The sequence below is a fragment of the Stomoxys calcitrans genome, chromosome 2 (assembly GCF_963082655.1).
Source record: "Stomoxys calcitrans chromosome 2, idStoCalc2.1, whole genome shotgun sequence".
NCBI lineage: Eukaryota > Metazoa > Arthropoda > Insecta > Diptera > Muscidae > Stomoxys > Stomoxys calcitrans.
In genome coordinates, this window is record NC_081553.1 from 46205989 (window position 1) to 46221094 (window position 15106).

The window sequence follows — 15106 nt, forward strand, 5'->3', positions numbered from 1 at the left end:
ATTTCTTTGGATATTTCATTGGTACAAAATATCCAGTGTGGCGTATGATATATGCAAACCTCAATATGGAGATATAATAAGTATACGCTACCACGTACCCATAACACATATAATGCATACTAGTACTAAGTTAACTAAAAAAAAAGAAGCAAAATGAAGACGCAAATAAAACCAGTAAGGTAAGGCAAAAGTCAGGCGGTGGCGATTTTATAACACCCTACACCTACCCTTTAGGTACAAAGTGGGAGCTATGTCGCATTCTGAACCAATTTTGATAGACCCCGCCGGGTGTTTTCAGATGGGTTATTAAACAATCCGCATTATATTTCAAGCAAATATGTTCAAACTGTAATAACAACGTCTCACAAATGACAACATTATTGCAAATTGCCCAAAATTTGATAATGTGGTACTCGTCGAGAAGTGTTGTGCAAAATTTTGGCAAGTTTGGTAAAAAAAATTTTCTTGCTGTGTCTCTAGAGGTAAAAATCGGGCGATATACATACATAACAGCTAAAGAAGAGAACAAGTGAAAAGGCGTTAAGTTCGGCCGGGCCGAACTTTGGATACCCACCACCTCGGGTATATATGTAAACCACCTTTCGTCAAAATCCGGTGCAAAACTCATACCTTATGTCCCAAAGCGGAAATATGTGAAGGGGCTTAACTTAACTCTTTGTCCACAATTTCGGCAACATCGGACAAAAAATTCACTTTTTATGGCCCCAAAACCTAAAACCGAGAGATCGGTCTGTATGGCAGATATATCCAAATCTGGACCGATCTGTGCGATAATGTCAAGTATGTCAAGGAGCTTAACTTAACTCACTGTCCCAAATTTCGGCGACATCGGACAATAAATGCGTGTTTTATGGGCCTAAGACCCCAAATCGAAAGATCGGTCGGGACTAGACTATTCTAGATGTGCGGCCCATAGTCATACAAATTAAGTACGCGGGTGGTCTCAAAAGTTGACATCTTAACAGATGACAAGAAAAGCATGCTAAGTTCGGCACAGACGAATCTTACACACCCTATACCATGGATCGCATTTGTCAAGTACCTTGAATGACTGTTTCAAATATAAATAAGATCTTTCAAGTTTTTAACCGATATGGACTGTACTTGTCGTAGCTATTGAACGATTTAAAAAAATACCATCTCCAAAATGTCTGGCAAATCGAGTAATAATTACTACCTCCAGATGCTCAGAACCGATCTGAGCCCAACTAAACAAAGATGTCGAAGGCCCTAACACAACTCACTATCGCAAATTTTGGCGAAATCGGACAATAAATGCGCCCATAAAAGGCCCAAAACCTTAAATCGAGAGATCGGTTTATAGGGCCGCTGTATTTGATTAAAGACTGCCAAATGGGAAAATGATAAGCTCAAGGAGTCTAATCGGGAGATAGGTTTATATGGCAGCAATATTTAAGGTTTTGGGTCCATAATAGGCGCATTTGTTGTCCGATTTCGCCAATATTTGGGACAGTAGGTTGTGTTAGGGCTTTCAACATCCTTCTTCAATTTGGATTAGATCGGTTTAGATTTGAATAAAGGCTGCCATATAGAACGATCTCTCGATTTAAAGTCTTGGTCCCATAAAAAACGCATTTATAATTCGATTTTGCCTAAGTTTGACACAGTGACTTATGTTAGGCTTTCCGAAAACCGTGTCGTTTATGGTTCAGATCGGTCTATATTTGAAAATAGGTACCAAAATTGAACAATGACTTGTACTTATTAGATCACCCATTTTCTGTGTCGAATTAGATACAATTCAGACGATATTTCTGTATAGTTGCTATGAAGGCATAACTTATGCAGTTTTCCACGGATTATGACAAAAGGTGGTTTACATTTATACCCCAGGTGGTGGGTATCCAAAGTTCGGTCATTGCGCCTTTTTACTTGTTTTTTATTTATTTATAAAATTTCGAATATGATTTAACTTAATATACTGTCATTTAAATGCCTCCTTTATTCCTGCATAAAATTAAATTCTCTTTACATTTCTATTTCTTTAAAGTTTCATATAAAAATGTTATAATAATGACATGCACATGCACTTTTAATTACAAAATTTTGAAATGACCCAAACATCCGTAAGATTTTGCGATATTTTATTTTTAATCTTTTTTCAATTTTGTTTCTCAAGTTAATGCCAATGCATTTTGACTCATAAATTGGACATTTATTTTTTCTTTCATAATTTTGTTTGGAGTTTGGGGTTTAGGTACCTGAACTACCTGTTGTTACTGCCTGGGCATAAGCGTCTATCGAGCGAATCCTTTGCATTAATCTGCTGCTGTTGATGATGATGTTTGCGATTGCGATGTCCAGCACCGGCACCACCTGCACTTCGTTTGTTGTTGTCACTTGACGATGACATGTCTTTGCCATATCTCTGGCCATTCATGCGCCGGTCGATGGGCGACGATTGGTCGTTATTGGATTCTGTAGATGAATCTGGTCGAAACATATCTGTTGGAAAATGTTAAAAGGAAAAGCAAAATAATACAATAATGCATATCATAATTATTATGGAAAAGCTAATGGGGGCACAGTGGTTGGAAAAATGGGTGATTGTTAGAAAAAAATTTTTTAGAAATATTTTTGACATTTCTCTAAGACAAAAAAAGTCAAAGTTTTAAAGTCAAGAATTTAGTATGTAATTCAAGAAGTTCTAACATCTATGGCTATTAGTTTCAAATAAAACTAATATGAATAATATTTTTCCTCAAATATTTTCTAAAATTTGGTAAAAGCTAAATTAAAAAATATGAAGTCTAAAAAATTTTATTAAAAAAAAAATTAAAAACTCTGTCAATCAAAATTGCGAATAGGTGTACTCTAAAATTTTAAATTGTTTTTTGGAATTTTGTGAAAATTTTTCTTTTCTCTCAACTACTGTGCCTTATTTGTGAGTTTTTTATTTTCATTTTTTTTTTTTCTTTAGTGTCGTGTGTTGGTGTTGTTGCTTGTGTTTACACACCTACTCCACTACGACCATCACTGTTGCGTGACTTACAAGGAACTCTATAAGTAGGCATATTTGAAAATTCAGTACTTGGACTAATACTGGTGTCCGATTCGGACTCACAATGGCCACTGCCATTGGTGTGACCACCATTGGCGCCTCCTCCTCCACCACCACCACCACCACTGCTGCCGCCACCACCTATGCCACTGCTGCTGCTGTTGCTTTTATTGCCACCACCACGTCCACCGCCATCGCCACGCGACGATTTCTTCGTATGCCCACTGGTCTGAGAACCAATGGCCATGGTCATTGACTTGCTGAGCGTAGATTCATCTAAATAAAATGGAAATTTAATTGGACGAAAAAAGTGAAACAGAAGGAAAGGAAAGACAAATTGAGGAATGGACATTAATAGGTTAAGAGATTTTCCATGTTTTTAACGAGTTTATCTAGTGGTAAAGGATGCAGTTATGTCACTCCATTTTCTATGAGAAATCATGGAAACTTGTAAGCTATTATTAGAATAGGACAAAAATTGTGGCTTTCTACAGGCTTAAAAAGCCATATCGGAAAAATCAGGACCAATTTTAATTACTGTATGAAATATCCGCAATTACTTTTTGGGCAACCCAATAATTTTGCACATGTACTGAAATGTCAAATAAAGCGAATGATGCTAAATTTTGTATAGATCGGACCAACATTGTAGCTTCTACTGCCTTAGGTTAGATTGAAAAGAGAGAACCTTGACACAGATGTTGGATATCATAACTTAACACGTCGTGCAAAATTTCATTGCAATCGGATAAGAATTGCGCCCTATTGAGGCTCAAGAAGTCAAGACCCAAGATCGGTTTATATGGCAGCTATAACAGGTTATGGACCGATTTGAACCATACTTGACACAGTTGTTAGATGTCATAACAAAACACGTCGTGCAAAATTTCATTCCAATCGGAAAAAAATTGCGCCCTCTAGAGGCTCAAGAAGTCAAGACCCAAGATCAGTTTATATGGCAGCTATATCAAAACATGGACCGATTTGGTCCATTTACAATCCCAACAGACCTACACTAATAAAAAATATTTATGCAAAATTTCAAGTGGCTACCTTTACTCCTTCGAAAGTTAGCGTGCTTTCGACAGACAGACGGACGGATGGACTGACAGACGGACGGACATGGCCAGATCGACTTAAAATGACATGACGATCAAGAATATATATACATTATGGGGTCTTAGACGCATATTTCGAGCTGCTGCAAAAAAAAAGGAAGAAATTAGTATACCCCCATCCTATGGTGGAGGGTATAAAATGACAATTTTAAGTTAGGAATTCCATGCTACTTACAAAATCCTAAATTGTTTTTAGTGCCACTCCCCTAAGTTGGTTCATGTCTGATATTGCGTCTTCACCTAAGTGCCGGTATCTGTTGGACGAGAAAGCCGGGCTATGAAAAAGGAAATGCTCCAACGTCTCATCATCTTCCCTGCATGCCCTATCACTTGCCGAATCACTTGCCCTATCACTTGCTATCACTTGCCACACCGTTCTGATACGTAAGCCAGTAATCGGCTATACTGACCTCCTTCTTGCTTCCTTTCAGTAATAGTCTCGTCTTTTCACGATCTGGATCCCCCATAGGATTTTCGCCATCCTAACGACCGTAACGCTGTTCCACAATGTTGCATGCGCATTCGTCTCCCACTCCCTTAACTCGGACTGCGTCGACCCGAAAGGCTTCGGGTTAACCAAGTTTATTGACGGCAGTCCTCTGGCCTTCACCGCCTAATCTTCTGCCCTTTCATTTCCCCCCCGTTATGGCCCGACACACAACCAATGCGGATTGTGCCATCCTCAGAGAAGGCGTTAATCTCCTTCTTACACTGCAAGACTGTTAGTGACCTTACCATCCTGGTTTATTATTGCCCTTATGGCAATTTTACTGTCGGTAAAGATGTTCACACATGACGTCCTTGCGCTACCACCACATCAGTTCACGCATTCCGTGATCGCCCGGATCTCCGCCTGCAGGACCGTATTATGGTCGGGCAGCCTAAAAAAGATCTCAGTCCCTGGGTTCTCAATGTAGACCCCCAGGCTTCACTCTGTTTTTCGGCTGTGATCCATTAAGGTCGAGTGCGAAGCACTGCTGCCAGCGGCACAGTCTTGGACTGACTGAACCCTAGTAAACACATCTGGAAGATCATGTTATACGGATGGAACAAAGCTGGGGGACAGAGTGGGTCTGTGGGTCTACATTGATAACCCATGGACTGAGAACTGTTTTAGACTACAAATTACAAATTTTGCCCATGAACATTCCACTAAGAAACAGGGGCAAACTTCTCACATATCAATGAGTGCAGTCCGATTCAAGTTTAAGCTCAGTGATAAGGGGCCTCCTTTTTATAGCCGAGTCCGAATGGCGTACCGCAGTGCGACACCTCCTTGGAGAAAAGTTTTACATGACATAGTACCTCACAAATGTTGCCAGCATACAAACAAATTTTGCCCATGAACATTCCATTAAGGAACAGGGGCGAACTTCTCACATATCAATGAGTGCAGTCCGATTCAAGTGCCGCAGTGCGACACCTCTTTGAATAGAAGTTTTTACATGGCATAGTACCTCATAAATGTCGCCAGCATTAAGAGGTGATAGCCACCACTGACATTGAACCCACTGATTTGAACCCAGGCGTTCAGGGTCATAGGCGGACATGCTAACCTCTGCGCTACGGTGGTCCCTCCTCCTTGTTTAGACTGCCTGACCAAAACATAGTACTTCAGTCGGAGATCCGGGCGATCACGGAATACGTGAGGTGGTGTGGTGCTAACATGTGGATGTCGAGTATGAACATCTTTACAGACAGTAAAATGTCCATAAGGGTAATAACAACCAGAAGGTAAGGTTACGAACAGTCTGGCAGTGTAAGAAGGAGATTAACGCCTTCTCTGAGGATAACACAATCGGGATCGTTTGGGTGCCGGGCCATAACGGAGTAAAGAGGAATGAAAAGGAAGACGACTTTGGCAGTGAAGGCAAGAGAATTTTAGTCGATATACTTGGTAGGCCCAATGCATTTCGGGTCGGCGCTATCCGATTTTAGGGCGTGGACCTTCTCCTCCTATTTTTGATTGCTTGACCATATATAGTCCTTCAGCGGAGATCCGGGAGATCAGGGAATGCGTGAGGTGGTGTGGTGCTAACGCGTGGAAGTCGAGTATGAACATCTTTACAGGCAGTAAAATGACCATAAGGGCAATAACAACCAGAAGGGTAAGGTCACGAACAGTCTGGCAGTGTAAGAAGGAGATTAACGCCTTCTCTGAGGATAACACAATCCGCATCGTTTGGGTGCCGGGCTATAACGGAATAAGGGGGAATGAAAGGGCAGACGACTTGGCAGTGAAGGCCAGAGAATTTTCATCGATAAACTTGGTAAGCCAAAAGCCTTTCGGGTCGAAAAGCCTTTGGGCAATAACAACCAAAAGGGTCACTAACAGTCTGGTAGTGTAAGAAGGAGATTAACGCCTTCTCTGAGGATAGCATAATCCGTATCGTTTGGGCGCCGGGCTACAACCGAGTAAGAGGCAATGAAAGGTCAGATGACTTGGCCCTGAAGGCCAGACAATTTTCCTTGATAAACTTAGTAGGCCCAAAGCCTTTCGAGTCGAAAAGCCTTCGGGCAATAACAACCAGAAGGGTCACGAACATTCTGGTAGTGTAAGAAGGAGGTTAACGCCTTCTCTGAAGAAAACACAATCCGCATCGTTTGGGTGCCGGGCTACAATCGAGTAAGAGGGAATTAAAGGGCAGATGACTTGGCAGTGAAGGCAAGAAAATGTTCGTCGATAAACTTGGTAAGCCCAAAGCCTTTAGGGTCGACGCAATCCGATTTTAGGGCATGGGCGACAAATGCGCATAAAACACTATGGAACAGCCAAGCAGCCGGTAGGAAGGAGAAAATGCTATGGGGTGATCCGGTCGTGAGAGGACGGGGCTACTATTGAATCGAAGTAAGAAGGAGGTCAGTATAGCTTTTGGTGTCATTACAGGACACATAGGACTACGAGCTCACTTATGCAAAATCGGTGCGGAAAGTGAAATGAGTACGGCATGTGGGGAAGATGATGAGACTTCCTATGTCATTGCCCGGCTTTCGCGGCCAACAGACCCCGGTACTTAGGTGGACACACGATACCAGACATGAGCCAACATAGGGGAGTGGTATTGAAAACAATAAAGGATTTTCTAAGTAGCACGGAATACCTAAGATAAAATTTTCTTTTCCGAGGTTACTTTCTAGTTTTTAGAGCACACAACAATCCGATTACTGGCTTAGGTTTATGTTCAAATTGGCATGGGGCGGATTAATATCTGCACTGACTTTTCAAACTTACCTAACCTGACCTTGTAACACATCGAAATATCCATTTCCGACCCTACAAAGTGAATGTATTTTGGATCGTTGTAAAATTCTAGATTTAATGTACATGAGTCTGTCCGTCCGTCCGTGTGTCTGTCGCTTATAATCACGCTACACTCTTTAAAAATTGAGATATTGAGTTGAAATTTTGCGTAGACTCGTATTTATTTCATACGCAGCTATGGAATGGGCCACATAGGACTATATTTGGATAAAGCTGCCATATAAACCGATCTGTCGACTTAGGATCTTAAGCCTATAACAGGCTTATTTATCACCTAACTTTGCTGAAACTCAAGAACAGTGAGTATTATAAGGCCCGTAAATATCCGAACCAAAAATGGTCCTGATCAGAACATAATTGATTTTAACTGCCATATGGACTGGTCTCTCGATTTGAGGTTATGGGCCCGTAAAAGGCGGATTTATTGTCCGATGTCGCAGTAATTTTGGACAGTGAGTTGTGTCAGGTTCTTTAACATCCTTCTTAAGTTTGACTCAGATCGGTTCAGATTTGGATATAGCTGCCATATCGACCGATATCTCGATTAAAGGTCTTTGGCCCATAAAAGGCGGATTTATTATCCGATGTCGCCGAAATTTTGGACAGTGAGTTGTGTTAGGGCCCTCGATATCTTTCCGCAATTTGGCTCTGATCGGCTTAGATTTGGATATAGCTGCCATATAGACCGATCTCTCGATTTAAGGTCTTGGGCCCATAAAAGGCGGATCTATTGTCCGATGTCGCCGAAATTTGGGACATTGAGTTGTGGTAGGTTCTTCAACATCCTTCGTTAGTTTGGCCCAGATCGATCCAGATTTGGATATAGCTGCCATATAGACCTATATCTCCATTTAAGGTCTTTTGCCCACAAAAGGCGGATTTATTGTCCGATGTCGCCGAAAATCGGGAGAGTGAGTTGTGTTAGGCCCTTCGATATATTTCTTCAATTCGGCCTAGATTAGTCCAGCTTTGGATATAGTTGCGATATAGACCGATCTCTCGGTTTAAAGCCATGGCCCATAAAAGTCGCATTTATAGTCCGATTTCTCTGAAATTGGACACAGTGACATATGTTAGGCTTTTCGACATCCGTGTCGTATATGGTTCAGATCGGTCTATATTTGGCTACAGCTACCAAAAAAAGCAGCATTTTGCTCTACAAAAGTGAACAATGACTTGTACTTATGAGACCACTCAACGTCTGTGCCGAGTGTGGTCCAAAACGGACCATATTTCGATATAGCTGCTGTGGAGGCATAAATCATGCATTTTTCACCGGATTATGACGAAATGTGGTGGGTATCCGGTATTCGGCACGGCCGAACTTAATGCCAAATTTTTTTTTTTAATTTTGGCCAAGATAAACTTTCTTTGGGTTTTTTAAGCCATTTGTGGTTTTGTTTTCATCTTAAAGCATGATTTGGATTGGTCATAAAATTTTCTTTGCCGCAAAGAGGGTCCATATCCGGTTATCGAGTTAAAATATATGCAATTTGGAAGTTAAAAGGTATAAATAATTGCATTTGATGTTATTAATACCTCAACTCTTCTCATTTAAAATTTCAAAGAGAAATCTTTTCCCGTTTTCGAACAGCAAGCTTTTTACAAATTTTTTTTTCGATTCTATCCCACTGTGCACTGTGTCGGCACCGGTTATCGTCAACCGATCGCCATCATATATCGTATTTTACTCTTGGGCTCTGCGTCCTCTGGCGTCCAAGAGTTAACGTGCCCATCACTGCAATACAGTATCAAAGAAATTTTTTCCCTTCCCCGCCCCATGTTAACACCGTATTTACCCATTTTTCCTTTGTTACCTACCTTCAACACAAAAATTCTATAACTAATTGGTGAAATTCTGTTTTCTTGCACACTTACCATCGGTGTTGTAGTAGCGTTGTTTGTGCCACGATGATTTCGATTTAACGTGTCCAAATCCGGAGGATGGCAACAAAGGATATGCTGTGGCATTTAGATTCTCTCCTTCGGGATGGCCAAATGTTTTGAATTGCATTGTATAGTCCATGGGAGAGGCTGCCACACCTCTGGTTGGGGTTTTGGCTGGTGCTCCGGTGCGGCCACCATTCACACTAAATGTGGCATATGGTGAGATCTCGTACATTTCTGTTTCAGATTTTTTGGGGGGTTTTTTTGTTATTGTCGAGGGACAGTTGTAGAGTAGTTGGATTTTAGTTTGCCACCATGCCAGAGATTTTATTTTTTTTTTGTTGAGAGGGGCGAACACGCCGCAAACGTACAGCATTATAATAAACATGGCAGTAGCATCAACAGACAACATCCATCCAACGGCAACCATTGAGGAGGGCATCACACAAAAAAGAGTGCCATTAAAAAACAAAATCATATACCGTATAAAGAGAAGCATATTGCCAAAAGCAGCAGAATCAACAGCAGCGGGCAGCACGAGCGGGAGATAGAGAAAAAAAAAAGATGAAAAAAGATTTAGTAAGGGCTACGTGATCACTGGGTCTGGCACGTTTTTTTTTTTTTGTTTGGTTTCTTCCTGGACCACGAAAAAAAAAGAGTTGCAGTTTATTATATGAATTGTATGTGGTTTTATATCGTTTATACATCATGTTTCCCCTCCCCTCACTCTGTGCTTTTTAGTCTTTGTGTGTTTGTTTGTAAATGTATTTGTGTGATGAATATGTGGTTTTGTCTAACATTTTTCTCGTACAGTGATTGAAGTTTATTAAAAAGCATTAATGTCTGGCAACATATTGATTGGTTTCCGTTTCCGTTGCAACACATGCCGGCATTAGATTGGGGGGAACTTCAGCCTTATAAACTTACAAACAACTTTAATATTGAAAGGGAATACGTAAATATGGCTCACAAATTTGACGTTGATATATTCATGAAGAAAATTTTAGTATTGAGGGGGAAAATGGTTTAGAAGACCACACAACATTCTATTTAAAATCTACCTCAACTCTTTTACTGAAAAGTCGGGTGGAGCCGACTATATAAGAACCATGTATGGAAAATTTCGTTAAGTCAGTTGAAAATTTACCAAATTATTTGAATATTTCCCCAAATTAAACAACCTTATCGTTAAGGTTTGCAACTTCTGCTTTCACGCTGAATGTTATAATTTCGGGGCTATGGCGGCCTACACATTAATTAAATGACACAGTGTCCCTTTAGGTCATTATATTGGGTTGCCCAAAAAGTAATTGCGGATTTTTCATATAGTCGGCGTTGAAAAATTTTTTTCACAGCTTGTGACTCTGTAATTGCATTCTTTCTTCTGTCAGTTATCAGCTGCTACTTTTAGCTTGCTTTAGAAAAAAAGTGTAAAAAAAGTATATTTGATTAAAGTTCACTCTAAGTTTTATTAAAAATGCATTTACTTTCTTTTAAAAAATCCGCAATTACTTTTTGGGCAACCCAATAATTGATCGACTTTTTTGGGGTGAGGTGGTCCGCAGTACACAAACTTACACCTTTAATTTAACCTCATATTGTCATGATTGGTGTATACAGCCGTTTGGTGGAGTGCGTCTATATGAGGCTTATGCGCCACACTGTGTTGCATGCAGGAATAATTAAATATTAAATTAAATTTAACGGTCAAACGATGACAAAGAATGTTGAATACAACAATGTTGATTTAAGATAATAGTTATTGTTCAGTGAGAAGAAGAAGGAGAAGAGAATTGGCTAAGGAAACTTCCGAGATCATTTTTTTTTTTTTTTTTTGGCTTAGCGATCGTGAATCGATCAAGTTGTGTCACCTTGAAACTCATAGTTAAAAATGAAAGAAAAATAACAAAAAAAAAAAAATTTGAAAAGAAATCTAAGTACTTTAATAATTTCAACACGTTTTTTTTTGTTGTACAAAAATAACAAAAAAAAGAAACACGTATAAACATAAAAAAATTTGTGAAAAATATTTTCTATTAATACTAAAAAAAAAAAAAAGAGATAAAACTGTGTGAAAAAAAAATGGAAAAAAAAAAAATCAGAAATTATGTTATAAATTGTAAACTCGAACAAACAACAATAAGATTGATAAAAATCAGAAATTATAACAAATGTGATAAAACCACCAAACATCCAACACGACAATAAAATTCCAAAGTACCTAAAAATGTCAATATACAACAACAACTTTATAGATTCCAAATTGTGATTGTTTTTGTTTTTGGAATCAATTCGTGCCTCATTGCCAGAAATACATAAAACTATCAAGAAGAAGGCATTTGCTCCAGAATCACAATATATTTAACGGTTTAAACTGGTACCCTCTATGACGACTTCGCATTTTTAGTACACACGGGTACACATATGTCCAATCATCCAAAACGAAGAGCCAAGTAATTTTCTATTCAGAGTGAGAGCGAGCTAAGCATTCGGAGCCATGCAATGATTTAAAGCTGCCAATGTAAAATCAGAGTTTTTTGTCTCTCCAAATTATAAAAAAAAAAAAATATTTTTTTTTGCTATTAAAAAGAATAATTATGATAATTGAAAAATAAAGATAATAAATAAGAAAAAAAAAAAAAACAAAAAAAAAAAATCATTTATACAAAAAGAAAAAAAAAAAAATATATATAAAATTTTGTCAATAAATGCATGCAGGAATTTAAAATTTTCTACTTATAACGAGTATAAATTATATTTAAATAATTATATAAGAAAATATATATAGACATATATATTAATTTGAAATATATGTCAAACATAGTTTATATTCCCTACCTTAATGTTCGACGAAACTAAGAAAAAAAAGCTAAACAGATCGAAGATTACGATTTTTTTTTTTTTTTTATATACTCTCCTGGGTACAACAGCGCTGTTACAACAGGGGTAAGTCAGGTTTAGAGTTAAGCAATAAACAACAACTTTTGTTATCTTTCTTTATTATTATTATTTTTTTTTTTTTTTTTCTTTTCTCTTATTGTTGAAATTAAATGTATAACACTTATTTTTAATAATCTCATAAGAGTATTCTTTTTCATTCTTTGTACATTTTTTTTTCTATTTTTCTCTTATCAATGTTTGTGAAGAGAGTAATAAAGAATTAACAGAACTATGTTCTCTTTTGAATTGCATGGTACGACAGTTTCGTTTTGATGGATTATGCTAAAACAATGATGTTGGAGTAAGTTTTTCTCTTTGGTTGATGTGGGGGGGTGTTGGCGAACAGCTGATCATGAAGAGAGGGAACAAAACGAAGGAAAATAAAAGCTTTATCTGTTGGTTTCATCTGACCAAGAGATAATGTAGACATTCAGACTAGGTTATCTATGATAGGGTATTGCTGTAGATTTTGAGCCATGAGCAATACGAAGGCCGCTGGTTTGCTAAACGGCGGAAGGGGAGGGCGGCTCCAACCGACTGACTGATTATCGACCAGGACGTATCGTATCTGTTTATTAGTCTTGTTTTTTTGGGGTTTTCTTTGTCAGTCCGATTCATCTGTATCCCGTAGATAATTAATGATATTTTGGACACGAAATATTAATGTTACAGTTTCGAAGTGTTCTCTGGTGGAAGAATCTGCCCTTTTGCTGACGAGTAGCCGGCTTAGCCACCGTGTCCATCACAACCAAGAGGACTCACTTCATAGAATTGCAAATCGTAACATATGGCGCCCAACGACCGGATACCTTAACTAGTATATTGTCTTACGTCGATTAGAGGGCATTAAGGATCTGAACCGGGTCGTTAGTATGACTTTAGTGGACTTATTTTATGTCTTAGAGTGCTGCTTTGGAGTTAGTTTGTTTAACTGGCCAAATTGAGTACTTTACTTTGTAGGATGTTTTTTTGAAAGAATCTTCGTGCACACTTTAATGAGTGCATGAATGTTTCTTGGGTTAATAGGGGGTTTGTTTGTTTTTTTGTTTTCTGGACAGCCCTTTTATTTTATTTCAGAATGGAATATAAGGATGTGTGTGGAACCGCATGTGAGTGTGAATTGTTCTGTTTTCTTTTGTTTCCCAATTTTCAATATGATTTTGCTTTTTGACCAGCACCCAAAACATCGACCATATTTTTCTTCTTTTTTTGATTTTTACAAGATTTATAAGTTTTTCACGATTTTATCAGGATATTTCTATATATGGATAGGAAGGAAATTCCGGAACGTCCGTTTACTGGTATAATTTCTCAAGATAGGCGTATTACTCGGAGTGTTTCTCGCGCTTTAGACAACCAAGTAGTGGGCTCGATTTTAAACCAGATAGATACCGGCATCCCCAGACCCGTTGATTTCATTCCAACCGATTATTTGAATAGGTGTACCGAAGTAATTTTTGGCAGAACATCATCTGGTGGTAACGATTCAGTGGTAAGGGTTACTGACGAAATTATTATAGGTCCGAACGAATTATCTCTCAGTTTTTCACGCAAATTAGAAAGAGCTTGCAACATGTCTCATGAAGAAGGTGCAGCAGCCGTACCGGCAGGTACAGATCAGCAAGATAACGCTATGGCGCAGATAATGTCCATGATTGCTCATCAAAATAGACTAATGAATGACTATATGACCGAACTTCGTCAAATACGGGGAGAAGTAGAGTCTCTTAACCATCGTGTAGTGGAGGTGGAAAATAAGTCGACTGACCCGCGCTTGGATGATTTGGGTTTTAGTTCTACCCCAGGGGATGCGACATCTTGTCGACGAGAGAACGTAGAGAGAGTGGAGACCAACACCAATCGCGATCAAACCCCTCCAGGAAGACATTCCACATCTGAGGGACACAGGAACCAAGACCAAGCCGGAAATCGAGATAATCTTGGTATATCATATAGCCATCGCGAACTTAACAATCGAAAGCCAGTGGACTTAGATAGATGGCATGTGAAGTTTGATGGAATTGGGCGTGATATGACGGTGGAAAGTTTTCTTTTTCGGATTGAAAAGTTGCGTCAACAATACAATTTGACGCACGACCAATTGTTCAGTGACTTTCATTGTCTCGTTTCGGGAAGTGCAGCCAAATGGTACTGGCAGATTTTGGAAGACCATGCCGATCAGGTTAACTTTGACTATTTCGCTTTGAAGAGAGAATTGTTAAATCATTTTAAATCCGCTGATTCTGACTACGAAATAATCCGGGAAATTATGGACAGAAAACAACAACCTGGAGAAGGCTTTGAGGATTTTTACACCGAAATTCACAATTTAACATTTCGCTTACAGAAGAGGATCCCAGAAAAAGAATTAGTGCAAATAGTAAGAGGAAATCTTAAAAGTAATATCGCAAGCCTTATCTTTTCTTCGACCGTGGAGACTATAAAGGAGTTGAAAAGGGAATGTAAGCGGGCTGAGAAATTGGTGAAGGACAGTAGACAGAGGCCAAAACCTGTGAGCGAGCTGAATGTGTTTGATCCGAAGGTTGAAGAGGAAGACATTCTGAACATCGAGGCTATGTCGATTCGAGAAAGACAGCGTGGGTATATGTCGGGTTCAAATTCTTCCAATCCCAAGACAGTTACTAGATCTTACGACTTACAGCAAAGACCATCGACAAGTAACTCTTATGACTTACAGCACAAATCAACGACAAGTAACTCTTTTCAGCAACCTGCCGGTAAGGACGTAGGTGCCGGTTTTTGCTTGTCACCTTTTCACATGAATCTCTGTTTCACATGCGGTATGCCCGGAGATTTTTATCGGAAAAATGCCCAAAACTTGAAACAGGAAAATTT

General features: G+C 39.0%; 1 protein-coding gene across 1 annotated transcript in view; it reads right to left on the reverse strand.

Annotated features, from left to right (window-relative positions):
- The window catches only part of LOC106088400 (cell adhesion molecule Dscam2), a gene marked incomplete in the record, with an annotated part of 263277 nt that overhangs the window by 1689 nt on the left and 246482 nt on the right, over positions 1-15106 (reverse strand). Inside the window, 3 exon segments of the mRNA XM_059361431.1 lie at positions 2253-2487; positions 2999-3319; positions 9302-9547. Coding sequence (XP_059217414.1) covers positions 2253-2487; positions 2999-3319; positions 9302-9547 — 802 coding nt within the window.